This window comes from Pomacea canaliculata, linkage group LG9 (assembly GCF_003073045.1).
Source record: "Pomacea canaliculata isolate SZHN2017 linkage group LG9, ASM307304v1, whole genome shotgun sequence".
In the NCBI taxonomy this organism is placed as follows: Eukaryota; Metazoa; Mollusca; class Gastropoda; order Architaenioglossa; family Ampullariidae; genus Pomacea; species Pomacea canaliculata.
The window spans coordinates 23,018,922-23,039,582 of record NC_037598.1 but is presented as its reverse complement, the minus strand read 5'-3'; the positions used below and the strand labels follow the sequence as shown (position 1 = coordinate 23,039,582).

General features: G+C 39.7%; 2 protein-coding genes across 8 annotated transcripts; one reads left to right on the top strand and one right to left on the bottom strand.

Moving 5' to 3' along the window:
• Positions 1-1,334: 1,334 nt before the first annotated feature.
• Positions 1,335-12,400, top strand: LOC112572524 (sodium- and chloride-dependent glycine transporter 1-like). Its single transcript, XM_025252236.1, has 16 exons — positions 1,335-1,727; positions 3,482-3,637; positions 4,731-5,076; positions 5,565-5,711; positions 5,856-6,021; positions 6,433-6,565; positions 7,190-7,324; positions 7,462-7,565; positions 7,775-7,899; positions 8,425-8,537; positions 8,826-8,954; positions 9,238-9,337; positions 9,660-9,760; positions 10,049-10,222; positions 10,559-10,741; positions 10,848-12,400. The coding sequence occupies exons 1-16, from the start codon at positions 1,680-1,682 to the stop codon at positions 10,944-10,946; spliced, it is 2,259 nt and encodes a 752-aa protein (XP_025108021.1). The 5' UTR covers positions 1,335-1,679; the 3' UTR covers positions 10,947-12,400.
• Positions 12,274-20,644, bottom strand: LOC112572525 (probable cytochrome P450 CYP44). Of its 7 annotated transcripts, none has more exons than XM_025252242.1 (10): positions 20,628-20,644; positions 19,602-19,854; positions 19,204-19,432; positions 18,750-18,940; positions 17,637-17,832; positions 16,909-17,083; positions 15,760-15,926; positions 15,303-15,381; positions 14,828-14,987; positions 12,274-13,925 (listed from the first exon to the last, which is right to left on the bottom strand). In XM_025252242.1, the coding sequence occupies exons 2-10, from the start codon at positions 19,801-19,803 to the stop codon at positions 13,774-13,776; spliced, it is 1,551 nt and encodes a 516-aa protein (XP_025108027.1). In that variant the 5' UTR covers positions 19,804-19,854; positions 20,628-20,644; the 3' UTR covers positions 12,274-13,773. The 7 variants fall into 7 exon arrangements, 6 of the variants coding, with proteins under 6 accessions (XP_025108027.1, XP_025108025.1, XP_025108022.1 ...); XM_025252240.1 differs by having other exon boundaries at positions 20,493-20,630; XM_025252237.1 differs by having other exon boundaries at positions 19,602-19,849; positions 20,493-20,628.
• Positions 20,645-20,661: the final 17 nt, after the last annotated feature.

Genomic DNA, 20,661 nt, shown 5'->3' with positions numbered 1-20,661 from the left:
TTTATATTATTATTATAATAAGTAGTAGTAGGAGTATAGAGCACTTTTATCGCACAGGATCACAACCAAAGTAGGTAGCGCTGCCTTTTTTTTAAAAAAAATGTTCTCAGTTGACTCCTTTTCCCTACTTCCTTCAAACCCTGACTTGATTAATTTCCACCTATATGGTGTAGTATCACCTATAGGGTTCTCTCTGTGTTTATCAATTACCTTTATTTACCGCACAAGGTTTTTTTTCTCTTTCGTCCTTTCTTTCCATCCTAAATGAGCTTACGAGATTAACGTCTCATCCATCTATGTCAGCTCAGGGAGAGGATAATGGGCAGTTAATCCACGAGGCCGTGTTCAGCAAAGATTACAATCACACGGGTCAGCAAGCGCAGGAGGTCAAACAGTTGGAGAAAAGTGTCCAGTATTACTTTGGCTACAACTCAAGAAACGATTCATATGCCAGTCACAGATGAGAAATTGCTAGAGACCAAAGGTCATGACATGTTTGACTACTTATAGGGAGAAAAGGGAGAAATACAATCTGTTGGAACTTGAAGCTCATGGCCGAGATTGAAACAGTTATTTTCTCTTTTAAACATCAGCCATGCATTATTTGCCAGCTGCGACCTTCGCTTCGGCACAGGAAAAATAAGTCAACAAAGGAAACACAAACACACAAATCACACTTTATGACGTCATCAACCTGATGACTTCCTCCCCATGGACCGTTATTCTGTCAACAGGGTGTGACGTGCGTACGGCGCTGTGCATCACGGGGTTGAGTCAGTTACATGATCGACTTCTTTATCGACTAGACACGAAACGAGTCCTAGATGACCAAATAAAAAAAATCTTCTGTCTGCAAAGGTTTAAGGAATTTTTATTTTTGTCTCTTGACAAGCAGTGTAACTACTGTAGTCACAAAATAACCCCATAATAATCTCTTTCAAAGGTCAATGTGTGTTTAATTTTCTGCTTATGTTACGTACGTTTTTTTCTTTCAGCATTGGCATGATGGGATTGTTTCAGAAAGTTGATGGACTTATTCTTTGTGCACGTGCATGCTGTTGATTGGAGATTGTCCAACAGTTATGCTACAACCAGCAGAATCGTAGTCACACTGTAGAAGGTGAACAGGCCTCACAAGGTACTGAATCTGCTGAAAGGAAATTTTTCATTCATTCCAAATTTCGGTTTGGTGAGTTATTGTGAGAGTAGATCGGATCGGACAACACACACACAAAGTCTGTTAACACACACACAACATTGCAGAACACACCTACACAGTTCAGGGTGCCCTACTTTAAGCTACGATGACTCAATCGCCACACTCCCTATTGTCGAGTATGACAGTCAATGAAGCGTGACATGCACTTCCAAAAGGTAAACCAGCCCACAAGGAGGGGCCACCCCCGTGCGCACACTCCCTCAGGTGTCTGTCACTAGGTCAGGTCACGATCTGTGAGCGTGACACCCGATCGGTGTGAACCCGACGCTACCCTCTGAAGCTCGCGGACGAGACGAGAGCAGCGAGTGTACACACTGTGCTGTCACCGTGTCCCCCTGTGTTGTCACCGTGTCCTCCGGTGTACATACCACACTCTCTGTCCACCTCTCTCTCTCTCTGTAACCACAAGTCCGTGTCTGTACCCTCCGTGTGTCCTCCCGGAAGTGGAACTCCGACCATCATGGTGGGGTCGGGACGCACCAACGCAGAGGAACTGACCAAACCAGTCGTGAGTTGTATCTTAATTTATTTTACATTAATTTATTCATTATAACTATTCTTCACGGACCCGACAAATGAGGAAGTGGCCCGTTGGTGGACAGGTTTGTTTACCTTCTCACTGGCCTGCCGTGTGGTATCCGGCTCGATCCCATGACGGATATTCGTTTAGAAACGTCCCTGGCCCTCGTTTTGAACAGGGAAAGAGGAGGAAAGAATTAGGGGGGAACATTCAAACCTTGAGAGAGAAATCTGCATACAGGTGGTCCATCGTCTGGTAGCCTACATGTGTGAACAGTATATGATTATTATTTCAAATTATAATTATACAGATGTGGAGGATTGACGGAAAAATCGTTAGAATGAATTATTCTCATTACAGCATCTCATTAAGCGTTTTCCTGCTCCTGTTCGTTGTGTAAACTAAGTGATGTCACCATGTCTTACACACAAGTCATATTGCTTGTATCTGATGTAATATTTAGAAACTTTTTTACGGCTGTCAGTCTATCATACCGTTGTTTGTTAATATTTTGTTTTTGTCTAGGGATTTTAGATGTCTCACAAAATGATCACAGTAGGCTTGATTGACTGTTGTAGACCTGAGTGCTTTGTTTACTATGTAATGCCATGTATTTCTGCTCTGCTTCAAACTGAAGCATACCTGAGCGCCTTACACAAAAATCTGATTCCACGTACACCTGTCACGGGAAATATATTTGACAGGTAGCATGCACCTTCTGTTACCTAACCCTCGGAAAGCAGTGCAGGGTGTCGTTGAGTAGACCTCACTCAAGGAATATTGTAATCAGTCTGTCTTGTCACATTACCTGAGGTAGAGTTTTGGCTTGAGTCTGGTGGGTGACCTTACGACCTTATTGACCTAAAGTGCGCGCGACCCCTTCTTGCTTCAGAGTTGGCTGGTTGGCTGGCTGGCTGAATTCCACTAGGCCTCGTACATGAATGTTATTGAAACCAATTTGCTTCCTGCAGCGAAACATTTTAAAATAATCACAAGAACATCGCTGGGCATGATCTTCTTCATCTTTGTAGCAGACAAACCTTGGCTGACAGCTGTTTCTAAAAAGTGACTGTGGCCCGAAGCATGAGCTTTGTTCACAGAAAACTCCCCTGAAGATAAAAATAGGATTTTGTCAAAGTTTCGAAAGGAGGCGAATGATCTTAAGTGCAATGATCCTGGTTAGTAGATAGTGCTACTCTAATCCTGTCTGTCACTTTATCCTATATTCTCTCGTGTTGCACCCTAGCAGGCCCTGGTCTACCCTTTGCTGATCACTACTCTACCCGTTCTCACTGCGCACCCGCAACATTATGCACTGATTTTTTTTTTTTTTTTTTTTGGTACATAGTTTGTCTTCATTCACTTTTGTCAAAGGTCAAGTCCCACACCTTTAAAATCCTTTATAATTCATTTTATACCTCTCTCGTCTATTTACGACTGAGGATAAAGGGAGTTAGCCCTGCCTGTACATTCTTATTGTCTCTCTAGTTCACCTGCTTTCCGTGGTTCAGGATGACTTTTAGGATCATTTTTCTCGACTAAGGAATGTGTCGCAGCAACAGTCTTAATTATTTCGTGAATGTACAATGATTTCGAGAAATCACCCGCAAATATAACTGACTGAAGGATTTTCCTGTCTCCATACCATGTTATTCATGTAATAGATATCCTCTCTAGTCATAACCTGTGGTCTTATCGTCGCCACATAGATAGTAATACCTATAAACTATACTGATACACAGGCTACAGGTGACAACACACAGTGGAGGGAGCGTGAAGACTGGAATGGTGCTGTTGATGGTAGTCATGGTTACAACACCAGGTACCTGCGCCCGGGAGCTCGCCGCGGCCCTCAGCGTAATGGATCGTTTCCGGGTAACGGCGTTACCTTGTCACAGGTAAAGTAATGAATCTTATCGGAAACTCACCTATTTGAAATATAGTCTTTATATTTATTTATAGGAGGAGAGAGCGGGAGAGTGCAGAGAGAGCTAGGATGTTTCAAATTCTTTCATCTCTCTCTCATCTTCATACTTTTGGTGGAGAAAGGCTTATTTGTACTAAAGTTTAAATGAATCAAATGTTTTCTTTCTTTCTCTTTCTTTCTATCTCGGATTGTTGTTGTTTCGATTTGTTTGGTAGGTTAAAATGATGTTTGAGTGGTTTGTGGTTAGTAGAATGGGTATTGTAAGGTGGGGTAAGATTAGAACAAACCATCTAAGTTGGGTTTTGCTGACCAATGGCCGTGAGAATTTTTTCTTTTAAGATGTAACGAGTCTTCATATACAGTATTAGAGTTTATAGGGGGCAGTGTATGTGTGAGTGGGTATATCCCCAAATATATGTGTGTGTGTTAGAGTTCCTGTTACAAATGTTTATAGAAGTCCAGTATAACAAACTGATATGTTTACAGCAGTTTTAAGATGTGTAGTTACTTTGACAGTTGCTCACACCCTTGCTGGAGCTATGCTCTTGAAACAATAAAGAATTAATCAATCTCTCTCTCTCTCTCTTTGCTACTTTTTCTTAATTTAAGTGTTACCAATAGTTGACTGTAAATCGCAGCCCCTACAGAATAAAATAAAGAAATCATATTTACTTCTGTTGTCAAACGTTTACAGTAGGTTTGGCTTTAATGACCTGCTCTACTGTATGTGTCTTTGTCACTTGTAATTCTTACTGCATTAGAGTTGTATTTTAGTCTGTACTCTTTACAGCGGGAAGGAAAAAGAGAAACAGAACGAAATAAGATCGTTACCTCTATGTCATTTCCTTCTGTTAGGTTGAAAAAATAGAAGAAAAAAAAAAAGGAGTGTACTTTTCTACCACACTTCCCCGCTCATGAAGATGCGCTCAGTTTGTATTGCGAGAAGATTAAGTGACAATCCAGAACGAACAACAAACACCAAGACAGCAGCCATCTTATTTTGTGTCCTTCTGATCTGAGTTGATGGCCCTTACTCACTCACTGATCTCCCAGAATGCTTTCAGGGCTCCCTGGACAACACGTCCACGTCCGACACACACACGAGGGAGGGCTCTGTAACCGGAAGTGAACATCCCTCGCCCTTGTACGCCAATGACGAGAACGCAGAGCGAGGCAACTGGTCGGGGCGCTTCGACTTCCTGTTGTCCCTACTGGGCTACGCCGTGGGCCTGGGCAGCATCTGGCGCTTCCCCTACCTCTGCTTCCGCAATGGAGGAGGAGCTTTCTTGTTTCCATACCTGATCATGACGGTCGTCATTGGCACTCCTGTCTTCTTCCTAGAGGCCTCCCTCGGGCAGTTCTGTAGCGCCGGTCCTATGGCATGCTGGGATTTCGCGCCGTTGTTTAAAGGCAAGTGGTTGTCACACAACATCTCTCTGTGTGCGTGCGTGCGTGCGTGCGTGCGATTTTGAAATGGAAATGTGTATAGGAAGGTGTGTGACATATATTTTTATAATACCTGGTATGCAACAATAATAAAAGAAGGTTTCAGATACATATCTTGTGACCTCTCTCACCCACAACTGACAGATTCCATTTGTTTGTTAAACAGATACAAATCTCATCCATACAGCCTTCAATACATTCTTTGTTAACCAAAAAACTGTCTTTTTATCGCTGATTCCTAGCAGTTTTGTTGTTGGAAGTAAAACTTTTCATACTGTGGATAGAGGTACTACGACAGAGCCATGTATATCTGTCCTGACAGACTATTTCCCTCTCTCTCTCACCCAGTCACTGTTTATTTTCAGCATTACGCCAAGTGACACAACTATTTTATCCCATACAATCCTACAGGATTGTTATTATCTTTCAAACACCACTGACTGCTATTTCAGGCCTTGGCATTGCCATGGTGATGGTCTCAGCCTTGACTTCTATCTACTACAACATGATCATGGGCTGGTCACTGTACTACCTCTTCGCGTCCTTCACCTCTAACCTGCCATGGAGAACATGTGATAACCCGGAGTGGAACACCCAAGGCAAGTTAAAGCAACAACAGGACGGGTTTTTTAAAAAATATTATTATCTTTGCTGGTTTTCTAACCTTGCACGATGTCTGAAGAGATATCTTGATAAGGCCGCACGTAAACATGTCAACATGCTAAATCACTTTTTCTTACCAGACTGCAGCCTCAAGCTGCCATTGGTCGATTGTAAAAAGGGAGAGAAGCTGGAGGATGGTACGTGTAATGACGCAACTTCCGGTAGCTTCCTTGGCATTTGGAACTACAGTGTCTTCACGAACGCTACGGGTCGGAGGAGAATTTCACCTTCGGAGGAATACTGGAAGTAAGCCATTGTTTCGATTCCACCTTTTACTGGAAACACTCGGGACTGTGATTATCCACACGGCCCTGTACATCTGTCATGCGGGTAATGAATGCAAAGTTGTTTTTCTTGTACACGTGTGTCAGTCAGGGTCATTTTCACTGATTGCTTGGAGTGATTCTGAGCGATGTGACATTTAGTTTAGTTTATTCTTTGTTCTCCTCCAGGAGCATAGGGCCACAACAACACCAAAATATTGCCAACACTCCAACGAAGACAACAGCATACAAATTTTAAGGCGCTTACCTATTGCAGGTTATCGTTTTAACTAATGTGGTAAATATGTATCCATTCCTGTTCTTGTTGAAATTTTATTTAAAAGAAAGTCTCTGTTTCAAGATGTGCTAAGAATGGATAAACATTTTTTTTCAGTGGAAGAGCTCTGAAAATAAGTTCTGGTATAGATGATTTCGGCACACCCAAGTGGGACATGACTCTGTGTCTGTTGTTAGCCTGGATCTTGTGTTTCCTCTGTCTGCTGAAAGGCATCAAAACAACAGGAAAGGTAGGCTCCCAGCAGCTTCTCTTCTCATCTCAGCGCATCTCATTCAATCTCATCTCTTCTCTTTTCTTCGCACCTCATCTTATCTTACTTTTTGTTTGAGCTGTGAGTAATAGGTAGACAAACATTGTATAATTTTTTTCACTGCTGCGTCTTGATCTGCTCTTGTTAAAAATGGAGTGTAGTAATTCATTAAGAATATAAACAGACTAATTGCTCGTCTATCAACGTTTTCTTTATCGTCCAGTGACTATATCTGTTTACGTGGATGAACTTTGGCTATTTTTATCTTTGTCTTCTCTTGTTTGTTGCTGCTTAGAGTTAAAATGTCTGATTGGAATTAAAATGTCTTTTTCATGGGTGTGTTTGCTATCTCAGTCTGTTTACGTGCGTATAATAATAATGTTGTTGTTGTTGTTGTTGTTGTTGTTGTTGTTGTTGTTGTTGTTGTTGTTGTTGTTGTTCGTAGGTTGATGCTGAGAGTGAGTGTTTCATGTCTATGTCATTACCGTCCAGGATTTACTGTTGTACAGGTTCTCAGTTTATTCACTGCCTTCCTGTTGTACAAGATGTCTGTCGTACTGCTGTACAGGTTGTCTATTCACACATTGTTGTACTGTTGTACAGGTTGTCTATTTCACGGCAATATTTCCCTACGTTGTACTCATCATCCTGTTCTTTCGAGGAGTTACCCTTGACAACGCCGGCGAGGGCATTAAGTACTACATTATTCCGGACTTTGGCCGCCTAGCTGATGCAAGGGTAAGAAATAGTGAGACGAATGACTGAATGCGTAACGACTGTATCGGCATCGTCGGTAAATCTGAATAAAACACTTTTCTGAGGTTCTAAAGCTCTGCTGTTCTCTAATCTTCGTGAATGTTCTCACGTTTCTCCAGGTGTGGAACGATGCTGCCAATCAAGTGTTTTTCGCGCTGTCCGTTGCCGGCGGAGGCCTTATAACACTCTCCAGCTACAATCGCTTTAAAAACAACATTTTTAGGTGAGTCTCCATCAGTTAAGGCTAGACTGCGTTTCACGATGAGGATAATTTATTTTTAAAATGTTGATGCATTGGACGCTCCTGTGTAATACACAATTTGGACAGCCCTATAGTCAGACAATCATGTAGATTGACACAGTTGACAATCAAACAGATAATGTGACAAAAATTTTATAAAAAAACACCAACACTGGGTTATCTGCCCTCAGAGACACCATGATCGTGGTCATCAGCGACACAGCCACCTGCATCTTCGGAGGTTTTGTCATCTTTTCCTTCTTGGGCTACATGGCCGGTCAGTTGGGGCTAGAGGTCAAGGACGTGGTCAAGGACGGTAGGTTGACATTGGCTTTGACCTTATTCTGTGAGGTCTATGGTCGGCCAGTTATTCTGTGATAAAAATTTGTTGATCACTTTTATTACTGTCACCATGTACAACTTTTAGGTGCAGGAGTATCAGAATTTCTGCTGCTCACTGGCCATGAGAAATGAAACCACACTTCACTCACTCAAGCTTGCCCATTCCTCTGTATTCGTGGCCTTCGTTTAGAAAATTATTGAGATGTAGATGTAGAGTTAGATGGACAGAGGAAACCTGCGAAGATCAGCAGAGAAAGAAATGGAGGAGATGACACGGAGCGACAGAGTCTGACAGCTGACAGACAGAAATGGAGGTCTCTAGTTGATGCCTTATGTATCACCTAGGTAGCAAGAGGATTAAGGTATGGTTGTCAGGTACAGACGGTAGCATTGGCAGCAAAGATGAATGCAGAGCAAGAAGATGTGTGGATATTAATAGATAGTTGCATCACTTGCACGTCTGATGTACGTGTGTGAATTGTGGTTTTCTCACCTGCAGGAGCCGGTCTGGCATTTGTAGTCTACCCAGAAGCCGTGTCCAGCCTGCCACCTGCCACCCTGTGGGCCATTCTCTTCTTCATTATGCTTCTGACTTTAGGCCTTGACAGTCAGGTACAATTAGTATAACACTTTCTATTCTTGGTGAATTTTGCTACTCAGGGTAGTGGGCGTGGAAACCAGTGGGGAAAATACCATCATATTCACAAAAAGTCTTCTGAATACATATTTAATAAATAGAAATGCTAGTGCTGTGGTAGTAATAGCTAATCGTTTTGACAAATTAACGTCCTCGGAATACCACGAGACAAGACCTAATAGTAAATTTTTTTGTCTCACATGCACTTCCCGTATGCCACCTAATGTTTCGGTACACCTGACTTACTCTGTCACATTTTGCAGTTTGCCATGGTAGAGACTGTACTAACTGGAATTTTAGACCAGTTTCCACATCTGCGACCAAAGAAATCTTTCGTCATCCTCATCATTTGCATCGTTTTTTTCTTCTTGGGCCTACCCCTTGCTTGTCCGGTAAGGCACTGGACTGTAGAAGCTGCTAATGAATGAAGCGTTGAGGGTACACAGGCTATATATATATATCAATAAATAAAATGACTGAGCTAGGCCCAGTTCAAAGTTGTTCACCAAAGCTGAATAAAATAAATACAATCTTCCTGAAATGCAAATATCCAGCCTTTATCCCTATTCAGATAAATCAGTATCGAGGACGGAAGAGGGTTAAAGGTCATAGACCTCCCATTTGTTGTTGAATTGACAAGGTCGGGGCATGCCTGTGTTCTGTGTGTCATGTCAGGGTGGCATGTACCTGCTACAACTGATGGACAGCTACGCTGGCGGCCTCACTCTCATCATCGTGGCGTTCTTTGAAATCGTTGCCGTTATCTATGTCTACGGTGAGTCTTGTGGTCACAGACTTTGTCTTCATGGAGAAATTTTACGCACGTGGTAAGGAGTTAGTGCCACGTGACATCTTTATGGCTAATAGTGAAGTTGAAGTTTGTTGGTGGTCTACCCAAAATTGCTACTCGACTAACGTCCCTCTGGTTTATTCTTCCTTCCCAATATGCCATTATGTCTTCCGTGAACTACTTTTCTGGGACAAACGGCTAGATCAAAAACATGTAATTACCATTTATGACTAAAATTGTTGTTAATACAACATCATTCTAGCTAAGAATGTATGTGAATTTATACAGATTCCCCGCTATGTTGCAGGTTGCAACCGGTTTTGTCGCGACATTCACATCATGATTGGCACTAATATATTTATCTATTGGAAGGTCACGTGGATGGTTCTCAGTCCTCTAACTATTGCGGTCAGTGTGTTGAAGACGGAATGATTGAAGTCTGATATAATATAAATTTTTAAAAATTTAAATAGTTTGGTCACATAATGGCTGTAGGTTACATTAAACATTGTTAGTCGAGGAACATATCGCTCAGGGGTTCTAGTTATTAAGTCGTTGCCCTGGGAAACTTGGGGAATTCAAGGAAAAGCGTCTTGTTTCTAAAGCTATGGCTTTGGTGTCCAGACCCCGCTGATGATGTGTTACTCCTGGAATCGTAGTTATAAAAGTAGTAGTACTTTTCTCTGTTTCTTGCAGTTCATCTTTATATTCATGTTAGTGGACTACTCGCCTTCTAAATACGGAGACTACTTGTACCCGCGATGGGCTGACGGGGTGGGCTGGCTCTTCGCTCTGTCTTCCATCATCTTCATTCCGCTGACGATGGTGTACAAACTCTGCAGGGAAACAGAGGGCGACACTGTGCTTCAGGTACAGGACAGGTGACTGTGGTGTGCAAGACACGTAAATAAGTAAAGGCGTTTGACATTACATATTGAAAGCTTGTGGTCTCCTGGCATCGAGTGGAGTGAGATATGTCCAGAGATCATAGTAAAGGTTACGATAAAACCCTATCCCGGGTCATTTTGATGAAGCGAGGGCAACTTATTACCCGTGGGCAAGATGGGGATGTGTCTTGTCTTCGTGGTTATGAGGCAATGTCCAGACCCTGTGGGTATTGCTTTATGTTATTTTACACCAAAACATCTTTGCCGCTGAAGTGCGAGTACACTCTACTGTTTATTTCTTTCTCTTGTATGGCTTTAGAAGCTGCGTCTTCTGACAACTCCCAAGACCACTTGGGGGCCGGCGCTGCCCAAATTCCGGGAGCTTGTAGATTATGTTGATGGTTTTGAGGTCGACCCACACAAGACGAGAATGCAGGAAAGATTCCCTTCATGGCACACCAACAAAGCTTTTGTGAGCGACACCAAATCCTCTCCATTGCAAGTAGGTGGACTTATGTCTTATGTGTGATGATGTTCATTTTAATACTTTTGTTGTGGTCAGGGTTATTAAAGGACGCTCTGAAAAACTTGACATTTCTTTTTTTCAGCCCACCCATGCGCCCTTGGGTCTGAGATCTCAGTCCATGTACTCTGGGTTTTCGGGAATTTCTGGAGGGAGCACCAACACATACGAAACCAATGTATGACAACTCGCACACATGTTGATGGTCCGTGTCTTACCACACGGTGTTGTACACTCGCACCCACGCTGGGAGTTCCGGAAGAACTATTTTGGTGTATAAGATGTCGTTCCAGACACATCCGCTCACTGTTGGAGCTGGAAGTGACATAGTCTCAGGGATAAAGCACCAAGTATTCTTTGAAAATCTCGCAGACTGTGAAAGAGGGGTAAACAGTTGGAGGCAGTCAGCCTCTCCTTTGGATCTCTCTTTTTGAACAATCTGTTTTTTGTAAAGGCAGCAACAGCTGTGATTACGCAGTGGATTTATAAAGCATCCTTCTCCAGCATCTCAGCCAACATACACACATCTTTTTAAGTGTAGGCATAAAATGCACCTTTATATACGAACACGAATATGCACAATACACTCTCTCATTTGAGTAAAGACAAAGCTGTTATACTTATGTCCTTCTCGAGTGCCAGCTTGCCATCATGTGATTTGACTTAAGATGATGACGTGTAAAGGACCCACACACAGTCCCCACTGCGTTCACCGTGACTGGAGTAGAAGACATCCTGTGCTGGGGCTGCCAAGATGGAGCAGCATGAAGAATACCCCGAAAGAACAAATGACAACTATAAATTACAATAATTATAATCACCCTGTGAATGACATTTCTTGAGTTCCGTGACTCTCATCAGGAGTCGTCCTTGGTGTCCGACAATAAGTAGCAATTACCTGTACAGCAGCCTGGATTTCTTGATTTTACATCTGAACTTCATTTAGCCTGTTTTTGTTTTTACTTTTTTATTATTATAAGAAAATGTGAGGAGCACAATCATGCCAAGGGCACAGCATTTAAATATTGCTCAGGTGCTGGCAACTGCTACATTTAAGATTTTTTCCCCCCTGCATTTCAGAAGGATTATCGTTTTTTGGAATACAAGGCTCTCCCCATCATATTGCTGCAGTCTTGTACCACATGACAGAAAATGAGCCAACACTGTAAAGTACTAAGTGCCTGTGGACCTCCGAACCTGATAACCTTTCTATATATATAGGTATCACAATATCTTGTCTTGGTTTCAGAGTTTGCATGCATGCACAATGAGAAGAACATTTTACTATTATACAAAAAAATTACATCTGTACAGAGCATTTTAATGCAAGCATTTTTTGAAGAATTTGTTTTTATAAATTGTATGTGTTTATATGCATGCATGTGTATGTTTGCACAATGTGTAAGTGCATGCACACATTTGGTGAGAGTTTACATACTATTTGGTGAAGGTCACAAATGTGAACCTAAATCAAACTATAAATATGAAAAATTTCAATAACAATGCGAAAAAACCAAAGAAAGTCAACTTTATTCACTCTGATCAAATGGTGATCCGTGAGCAATAATCAGTCACAAAATTTGTCTTCAATGGGAAACAAAATGACGAATAGAATAAAAGATGTGTGCAGTGTTGACAGCGGTGGTCAATTTTGTTTTTATTGCACCTTATAGTCTCAGATTATGAAGTAAATTTAAAAAAAAACTGTCTTACAGTTTAAAAGCACAACCATTAAAATAATGCTATATGGTCAAATATTATCAAGTAGTCCCTCCATCGATTAAATTACCTGCTAAATAAAAGATTAACCAGAGATCATGAATACACCAATTTAACTATTACCTGTAGGCTAACTCACTAGGTAAATGTGCTTCATGAACATAAGGCCCAGGAAATAATGTTTTATCAAAAAGTCCAGCATTTAGTCCATTGAAAAACAAGTGTCCACACAGTCACAGTATCATAATACTATTATGCTATCATCATAAATGCTGTTACATCTCCCCAGAATCATGCTTATCACATGAAATCAGTGTTTATTAAAAGTGAAAGCAGTACTTAGCCTCTTGACAGCTTTCATCATAGTGATTAATCATAGTCATCATATTACTATCACAAAACAAGATTATTATGCAATAAAGGATGCAATATGTCATAATATTAAATATATAAATACATGTCATAGTATTAAGCATTCCACAATGTCGGAGATCTTAATATAAATCTCCATGAAACATATACTGTAAGTGTTAAAAATATGCATTTAAAAAAGCATCACATGACTGACAACAAACATCGCCAGCACAGCATGCATATCTACCACATTTGCCCACACAAGAATATGACATGCACACACACACACACGGGGTAACATCACCCTGCTGAAAAAAATTACACTGTAATTTATCAAATCAAAACAGACTTTATTGTCTGTCCAGGAGACCAAGGACAGAAATTTGTCTTCGCTCACAAGGGCAGGCATACATTCTCATACAGACATTTAACACACAGGAGTAAACGTTAGGAGTAAAAAAGTGTAGAAGTATATGAAAACTGTCATGAGAATCATACACATACACAACAGTCCCATATGCCCATAAGGCTTCATTGCACAGGAAGTCTAAAAATGCATAGGTCTTTCTATATCTTATGATGGGAATGAGTGATCACTCTGCACATCTATCACATGATAGACTTTGGAAGTGGAGAGCAAAATCGCTGTGACAACAATCTCATAGGTAACAAAAAGATTAGAATTAGTCCTTATCATCACCATCTTTTCATTAGACTAATTAATTAAGATGAATTAATTACATGATGCCTCATCAGCCTTTTCTTATACTGTAGAATTTTGACCACGACAGCACAGTGCAAACATTAGGGCCTGAGTTGCCTGCAAATAGGTTGTTATTCAACTATTTGCATGTTAGTATTCTAATTAAGAAGAAAAATTGATACACACTTTCTCCATCCAGGAAATATACTTACCCTAGTATACAACCCAAAAACAATCAACGGTCAAGGAAGGTGATTTGAACAGGCGAGTCTGGAACATTAAGAGTGCAGTATTTTTGCCTCAGTTGTGGGTGGTGCCATTCAAGATGAAAATTCTGCAATATTCTTGTCAGTAGTATTGCCATTTCTTGTTCAGCAATTCTCCGACCTGTACAAATTACACATCAATTTTAAGTAAAATTTAACTGTCACTGCATATTCTGAGTAAAATTTAACTTACATCTCCTGAACATGATAAAGAAAACAATTACAGTGTGATCTAAATAAATAAGAATCAGCTTTCCAATGAGAGAAAGAGCAAGGGACCCATTATTTTATATATTCTTCCCTATTTATGGGTATAATAAAATGTCAGCAGAAGATAAATAAGGCTAATGTAAAAAATCAAGAAAAGGCAATCAAGAAAGGTGTTAAAAGTAAATAACAACAGAAACAAAAATGTTGTTGGACTCATATGTTATACAGACTTTTAGTCATGCACTGATTTAGCTTTTGTCATTGCCCACACTGAAATTCTTTGATGCTCAGTGTAATATTATTGCACTTGGAACTTCTGTATGGTATGTTTCAAACTTGCTATTATTGTAATAAGAACAAAACTAAAATAAATTATTTCTCTATATTCTAAGAGTATGTAAATAGTGAATGCAAGGGCATCACACATATTTATATATTTTACATTGTTAAAATCATGATGTTTGATTCCAAACTTTCATAAATTATATTGCTAGAGTTTTGGTAGGACTGTAGACTCAAAAGACTTTTTAAATTTCCCATCCCTCTAACTATATTGTCCAAACCCCAATCCCCACCACTTTTTTCCCACTTAACACCTACAAGTGGTTCAGCCAAAGTATTGCAGTCCTCAACCATCAAAGATCCAAAAATGTTTTCATTTAAAAACCTTTAGTAACTCACTTTATCAAAATATGAGCTTTGGAGACTACCACATTTAAAACAAAAAGAAAACAATCGTTTAAAAGTGTTGCCTATCTGCCTCCTATCACATTCCTACACACATTTACCACCTGTCTGCTTGCCTTCACATACCTGCACACATCCTGGGTCCATGTCCAAAAGGTAGAAGGATGAACGGGTGGACTTTCTGCACTGACTCATCTCTCAGCCAACGCTCTGGGATGAAGGTGTCAGGTTCTTCAAAGAACTCAGGGTCACGGAACAAGGTGGTGTTATTTAAATGAATGACAGTCTGAAAATAAATAAGAAAACTGATAGCTGGTATGCTTTTCCATGAATGCATGATTTAAAAAAGTAGTTATTCATTTTTTTTCTTGTAAAAAAATTAAGAAAACAAATAATTGTTAGTAGTTCAGACTAATCTAAATGAAATATGAAACTGAGTTGTGAAAGACATGTGTTGATGTAAAAAAAAAATTAATAATAAAAATAAATATTCAAGCCCATGAAATTAGACTGACATCAAGCTACTCAATATTTCTGATATTTTTTCCAAAGAAAATGCATTGCTCTGAATTACATTCATCACAGGATGCCATTTTCTTACCCCTTCTGGAATCTGGTAATCACCAATAATCATATTTTTTTTAGTGACTCGGGCAATCTCGATATTGATAGGGAACAGTCTGAAAAAGTAACAGCATTAATAAATTTCAAAATCTAAGACATTTGGAAACTTACCAGTTGAAAAAAGACAGTTTAAGAAGCAATACAATTGTGGTTTCCTTACATGGAAGTTAAAAGTATATATCAAAATGTATGCAAAGAAAATTGTGAGAAACTCAAAAACATTTTTCTACTTCCTGAAATATCTTTTTAACAATGTTGATGGATATGCTGACAAAATACCAGTATATATGAAAAGTGAGAAATAGTAAGAAAAACTATTTATACAATCAAAAGTCCACTAAGCAAGAACATTACTTAAGTTCATAAGTACGGTTCATCACTACAGTTCATAAATACAGTTTATGAGTGATGCTATTCTCACCCTCTCCTATTACCTGAAGCTCTCTTTAATAATAGCTCGGACGTATGAAAGCTGATTGAAAGTATCGGCAGTCAAAGTAGATGAGGGACTCAAAAGAGAATTAATTTCCTCAAACGCCTTTTCCTGTGCTGCAGAATTTGTAGCAAGGCAGTATAGTGCAAACAGTAGGGCCTGGGTTGTCTGAAAATGTCAGAATAGATGACTATTCAACTATTAGTATGTTAGTATTCTACTTAAGAAAACAAACTGTTACACTTTAGAAATTGTAAATGAGGCCAAGAAAAGTTCTATAACAGGATTAGTGTTACAAACTTGCACATTTTTAAACATAAAATAAATTTTGTAAAAACTCAAAACAGTTTAAAAGCTGCTAAAGAACAGAATTCTTTGAGCATAGATAAAATAAAGTTGATCCTTCAGTTGTTATGGTATTGCTGTGGATTTTCTAAGGCTGAATAGTTTTACGATCTTATTTTCTAGCAGAGTAAAGAAAAATGAAAGGTACGAGTAACCAGAATGAAGAGGCTAATAACCACCTGCCACTCAACCTAAACATAACAACATGCTGCACACTACAGCAAGATGAAATAAGTTCATGTTTGTAGCATTCAAATAACAAGGAACTGCAGGCTATAAGATGAAAAAGTTGCCCCCCAAAATTACTGCTATCCTTTGTTTGTTGTTGTTACTGTTTTTGGAAGGCAGGGACTGTTTTGATAAGGTGCAGATGATTATGAAGCATCCTTGATAAATGTACAGTAACTGCACTGAGTGGTAGGCTTAAGTTAGAAAGGACTGGAATAAGATTAGAGATGAAATAATTCTTTGTTTTCAGCTTTTCTCCAAGGTTCAAAACACTTTCAAATGTGAAATTACACCCATTTGTCTACAACCTTTAACCTAAAAATAATTTGTTGGGTGCTGAAAGATGAATGTATTTGGTAGTAAAGTTAAGTACTTTAGTAAAGAACACAAAAGTGCATACACACGTGCACACTCATATATGCACTCTCTCCTCCCGTTCTTATAGTTGTGTTAGCACAAGTGCTCTAGCAGCCTAGCATATTATTCAGATTCCCTAATCTGGCTCAAAATATAAAGAGCTGATGAACATGTATATAAAAAAAATCAATGTTGTCTAAAATAAAGGCAGGCTTCTCACGGTAGACAAGCCATCAATGAAGCGTGACAGTGTGAGTGTGACAATATCCTTCTCTCCCAGTTCTGGTCTTCCCAACATGTAGCAAAGAAAACGGAATTCCCCTTCCTTCAGCTGACCACTGGTTATCTTCTTCTTTAATGTCTCAAAGGTGGTATCAAAATGGCGCTTGAATTCTCTAAAAAGAGATACCATGGTAAACCAATTACAAAGTTTCTTTATTGCCTTCTGGTTTACACAGCTGTACCATTTCACAAAAATAGTGATGTACATGCAGTTTTATATATGCTTATGAAATATACCCATGATAACTGCATGCAAGGAATAACCCACTGAAACAATGACTGTAAGTAAATGTCATTTTGCGAAGAATTATCAATGAAGGCCCTGAGAAATTCAGAAATGTCAAATGACATTAAATGTAATGACATCCAGAAGATAAGAAGAAAATTGTGGCATAGGAATAATGTCAAATGACATCTGATGGGAACAGTGTGCGGAAGATAAGGGACGTAAGAAGGCAAAGGTCAAGAGTTCTAACGGCCTTAGGAGCAGCTCTATGTGTCTAGAACAAAGCTTGCGGAAGGCCGCTCCTTCTACAGGTTTTATGTCCCTTGATAAAACAGTTACCTGCTCCTGCAGTCAGAGTTAAGCTAGAGCTGTTAGGCAAGTGAATCCTATTGTCACATGCTGCACAACAGCAGAGAAGAATAGGAAGGAGAGATTAATACCTGAATATAGTGCTTTCAGCTGCCACAAGCCTCTTCCAGGTGGGACTTGGCAGGTACTTGTACAGAGGAAGTGCAAACTTGAGTTTTGCTGTCAACTCAAACACTGTGGTGTTTGCATCAATTAACTCCACAGCTTCTCTTCTACCAGATTCTGTTAGAAATCCCAAGCACCTGTCAAAACTGCCCACTCCTGATGCTGCGCAGAAAAAGTGTGCAAATAACATTACTGGTATCATACATAAAAAACACTAAGTAACTTTAAGTATTATTATATTAAGCATTCATGAGCTCCCCTATTAGGGGGCAGGGGGAGGTATATGCATATAAATCATCACTATCATCATCTGGAAACAGATAGCTTTGTATATCTGGGGAACATCGTCAACAAAGACGGGTGGAGCGGATGATGACATCAACAATCGCCAGGAATGCTTTCAACAGCCTTCTCCCCATCTGGAACTCCTGAGCATTATCCTTACAAAGTAAGACCCGCATCTTCAACACCTATGTGAAGGCAGTCCTACTGTATGGTTCTGAAACCTGGAGAGTGACAAATACCATCAACAACAAGCTCCAGACCTTTATCAACCGATGCCTACCCCATATTCTGGGAATAAGATGGCCTGAAAAGATCCCCAACAGCTGCGTGTAGAAAAGAACCAACCAGAATGTCACTAGCCAAGACATCAAAAAGCGCAAATGGGGCTGGATAGGACACAGTCTGCGCAAACCAGCTGACACCATTGCCAGGCAGGAGGAGAGTTGGGAGACCAAAGCAGACTTGGAAAAGAACAGTACAGAGCAAGGCAAAGGACATGACAACCACATGGGCCCAACTGAGGGGTGCTGCCCAAAACCAGGTCCGCTGGTGAGGTGTTGTTACGGCCCTATGCTTCTCAAGGAGTAACAATAAACTACTATCATCATCTGATCAATTTAAAGTGACTATTAGATTTTTTTTAAAAATAAACTTTAATGTATAATGTACAAAGAAGAGTAAACTGGAAGGAAGCATTTGTAAAGAATTATCCAAACTGAACATTTATTTCCTTCATTTGTTATGTAATAATCTTCACTGGCACAATAGAAAACAGCAATTATCTGAATCCTTACATTCTAAAGACCACCTTCCAAGCTCAGTGCTGAAGTCTGGTACCTCATTTCTGGAATTTCTGTGCTGCTTGATGTGTGATACAAAGTCCAGTGCCACTCTGTCAGCCCCAGGTAGAAAGAACAGCACCTCTTTTGGTCGCATCATGAGCTGCTGGATGGCAGTTCGTAGCCGATACCATTCTTCATCATTGCTGAAAGCCCACAAGAACAAAATTTCACGTTTCGGTGGTAACCAAGGCAAAACTAAACACTTTAAAAAAAAAAATCACATTACTTCATAAAGAGCATGCAGGGAGAGCCAATCTTTGAATTAAGAAATCTAAACTTGTCATATACACACAAAGGACTGGTATTCACTGTTTGTAATGTTGAAGAATGCACCTACTGACCCACCAAAACACACACACATGCATACATGCACTCTTTTCTTGCTTAAGCAGTTAATTGAACTCACGTGTTTCCTAACCCTGGAGACATATCAAACTGTTTTCGATATAGCTGTGTTGTTTCTAGCAAAGGTTCAATGCGGGGCCATTTGTCCTCACCAGCATACACAAAGCGGATCAAGTCAGGGTCAAAGATGTGTACGACAGTGTGACCAGCCCTTATTTCTTTGACAATACCACCATACTGCTTGTACCACTGTCTTAGGACGTCAGGAACATTTTTCATGTTTAGCCAGCCTAAATTTAAAAATAAACTGTTATTTGTCATGCATTTTTTATAAGCTATTTTTGATACAGTAAGCACAGGAACAAATAATTATGATGAAAACAAATATACTTTTTATTCCTAAAAATGCAAATACTCAGTATATTAAGAATTTACACACTTAAAAAGTGTGAAACATACCTAGCCTGTACGGCAGAAGAGTTCCAAAATAAGGCAAGCCTTTGGGCCCTGGGATATCATCAAAAGACTTCACATTCTTTGACCATCTATCACTTGTGTCTGAAGTCACAGAAGCTACATTTTTCACAGACACACTTTGAAGCTTCAAAGAAAAATTTACACGGTACACTGCATTCTGAATGTTTTTCCCAATTTGCTGCATGATATTTTCAGATTCTTTAGCTGTATGACAATAGCTGTTCCACCTTCTGTCCTGAAAGAAACCATAGAACAATCATTAAAGCTTCACATCAGCAGAGCAGACCCACCAGAATGAAGACTAATTGTAAAATATTGCAACAGTAAAGTGCTTTATAAATGACAAATATAGCTTTAAAGGAATAGAGAGAGAGTGTGTGCAGGCAGATTAGATTTAGTTCTCTGTCTCATACAAGTTTTTCTCAAATATAGTGCACCTCATATGCATATCTTATATACTTTCTATTACCAGATGTTTCCTATCATTATTTTCTGACTGATAAGATAATAGAAGGACCAGTACAGCAAAATTATTTTTAGGTTGAGAATGAGAATAATCCTTTTTATCAACTGGGAATCAAAGAAAGCGGTGTTCTGACAAGGAGGATTTTGCCCCTAAAACCGCAGATAATCACGATATATATATATACACACACACATGCACAATCATATACGTCACTTAACGACATTCTTCGGATTGCGTTATTAAGCAACTTTGTTGTTGATAATGTGTACTTGCATATAGTTGTCGATTATCTTTATAGGCAGCGTTGTTGGTTTGTTACATCTACATCACCACTGTCAATCAACAAGCAATCACTACTACCATACAAGTTCGTACTACAACTCACAGCCCCTAATACAAATGCGTACCCCGAAAAAGGGTCGGAGAACAAAGTTTTTGCCTCATTATGGGGGCTCATTAATTATAAAAAAAAATGAGGTGATGTTTTTTCGTGACGAAGACGCGACACAAAAGTTTTTATTTCGGCTTCGCATACAACGTACCTCCCCGCAAGGGCAGCTACTCTGAAGCTACTTC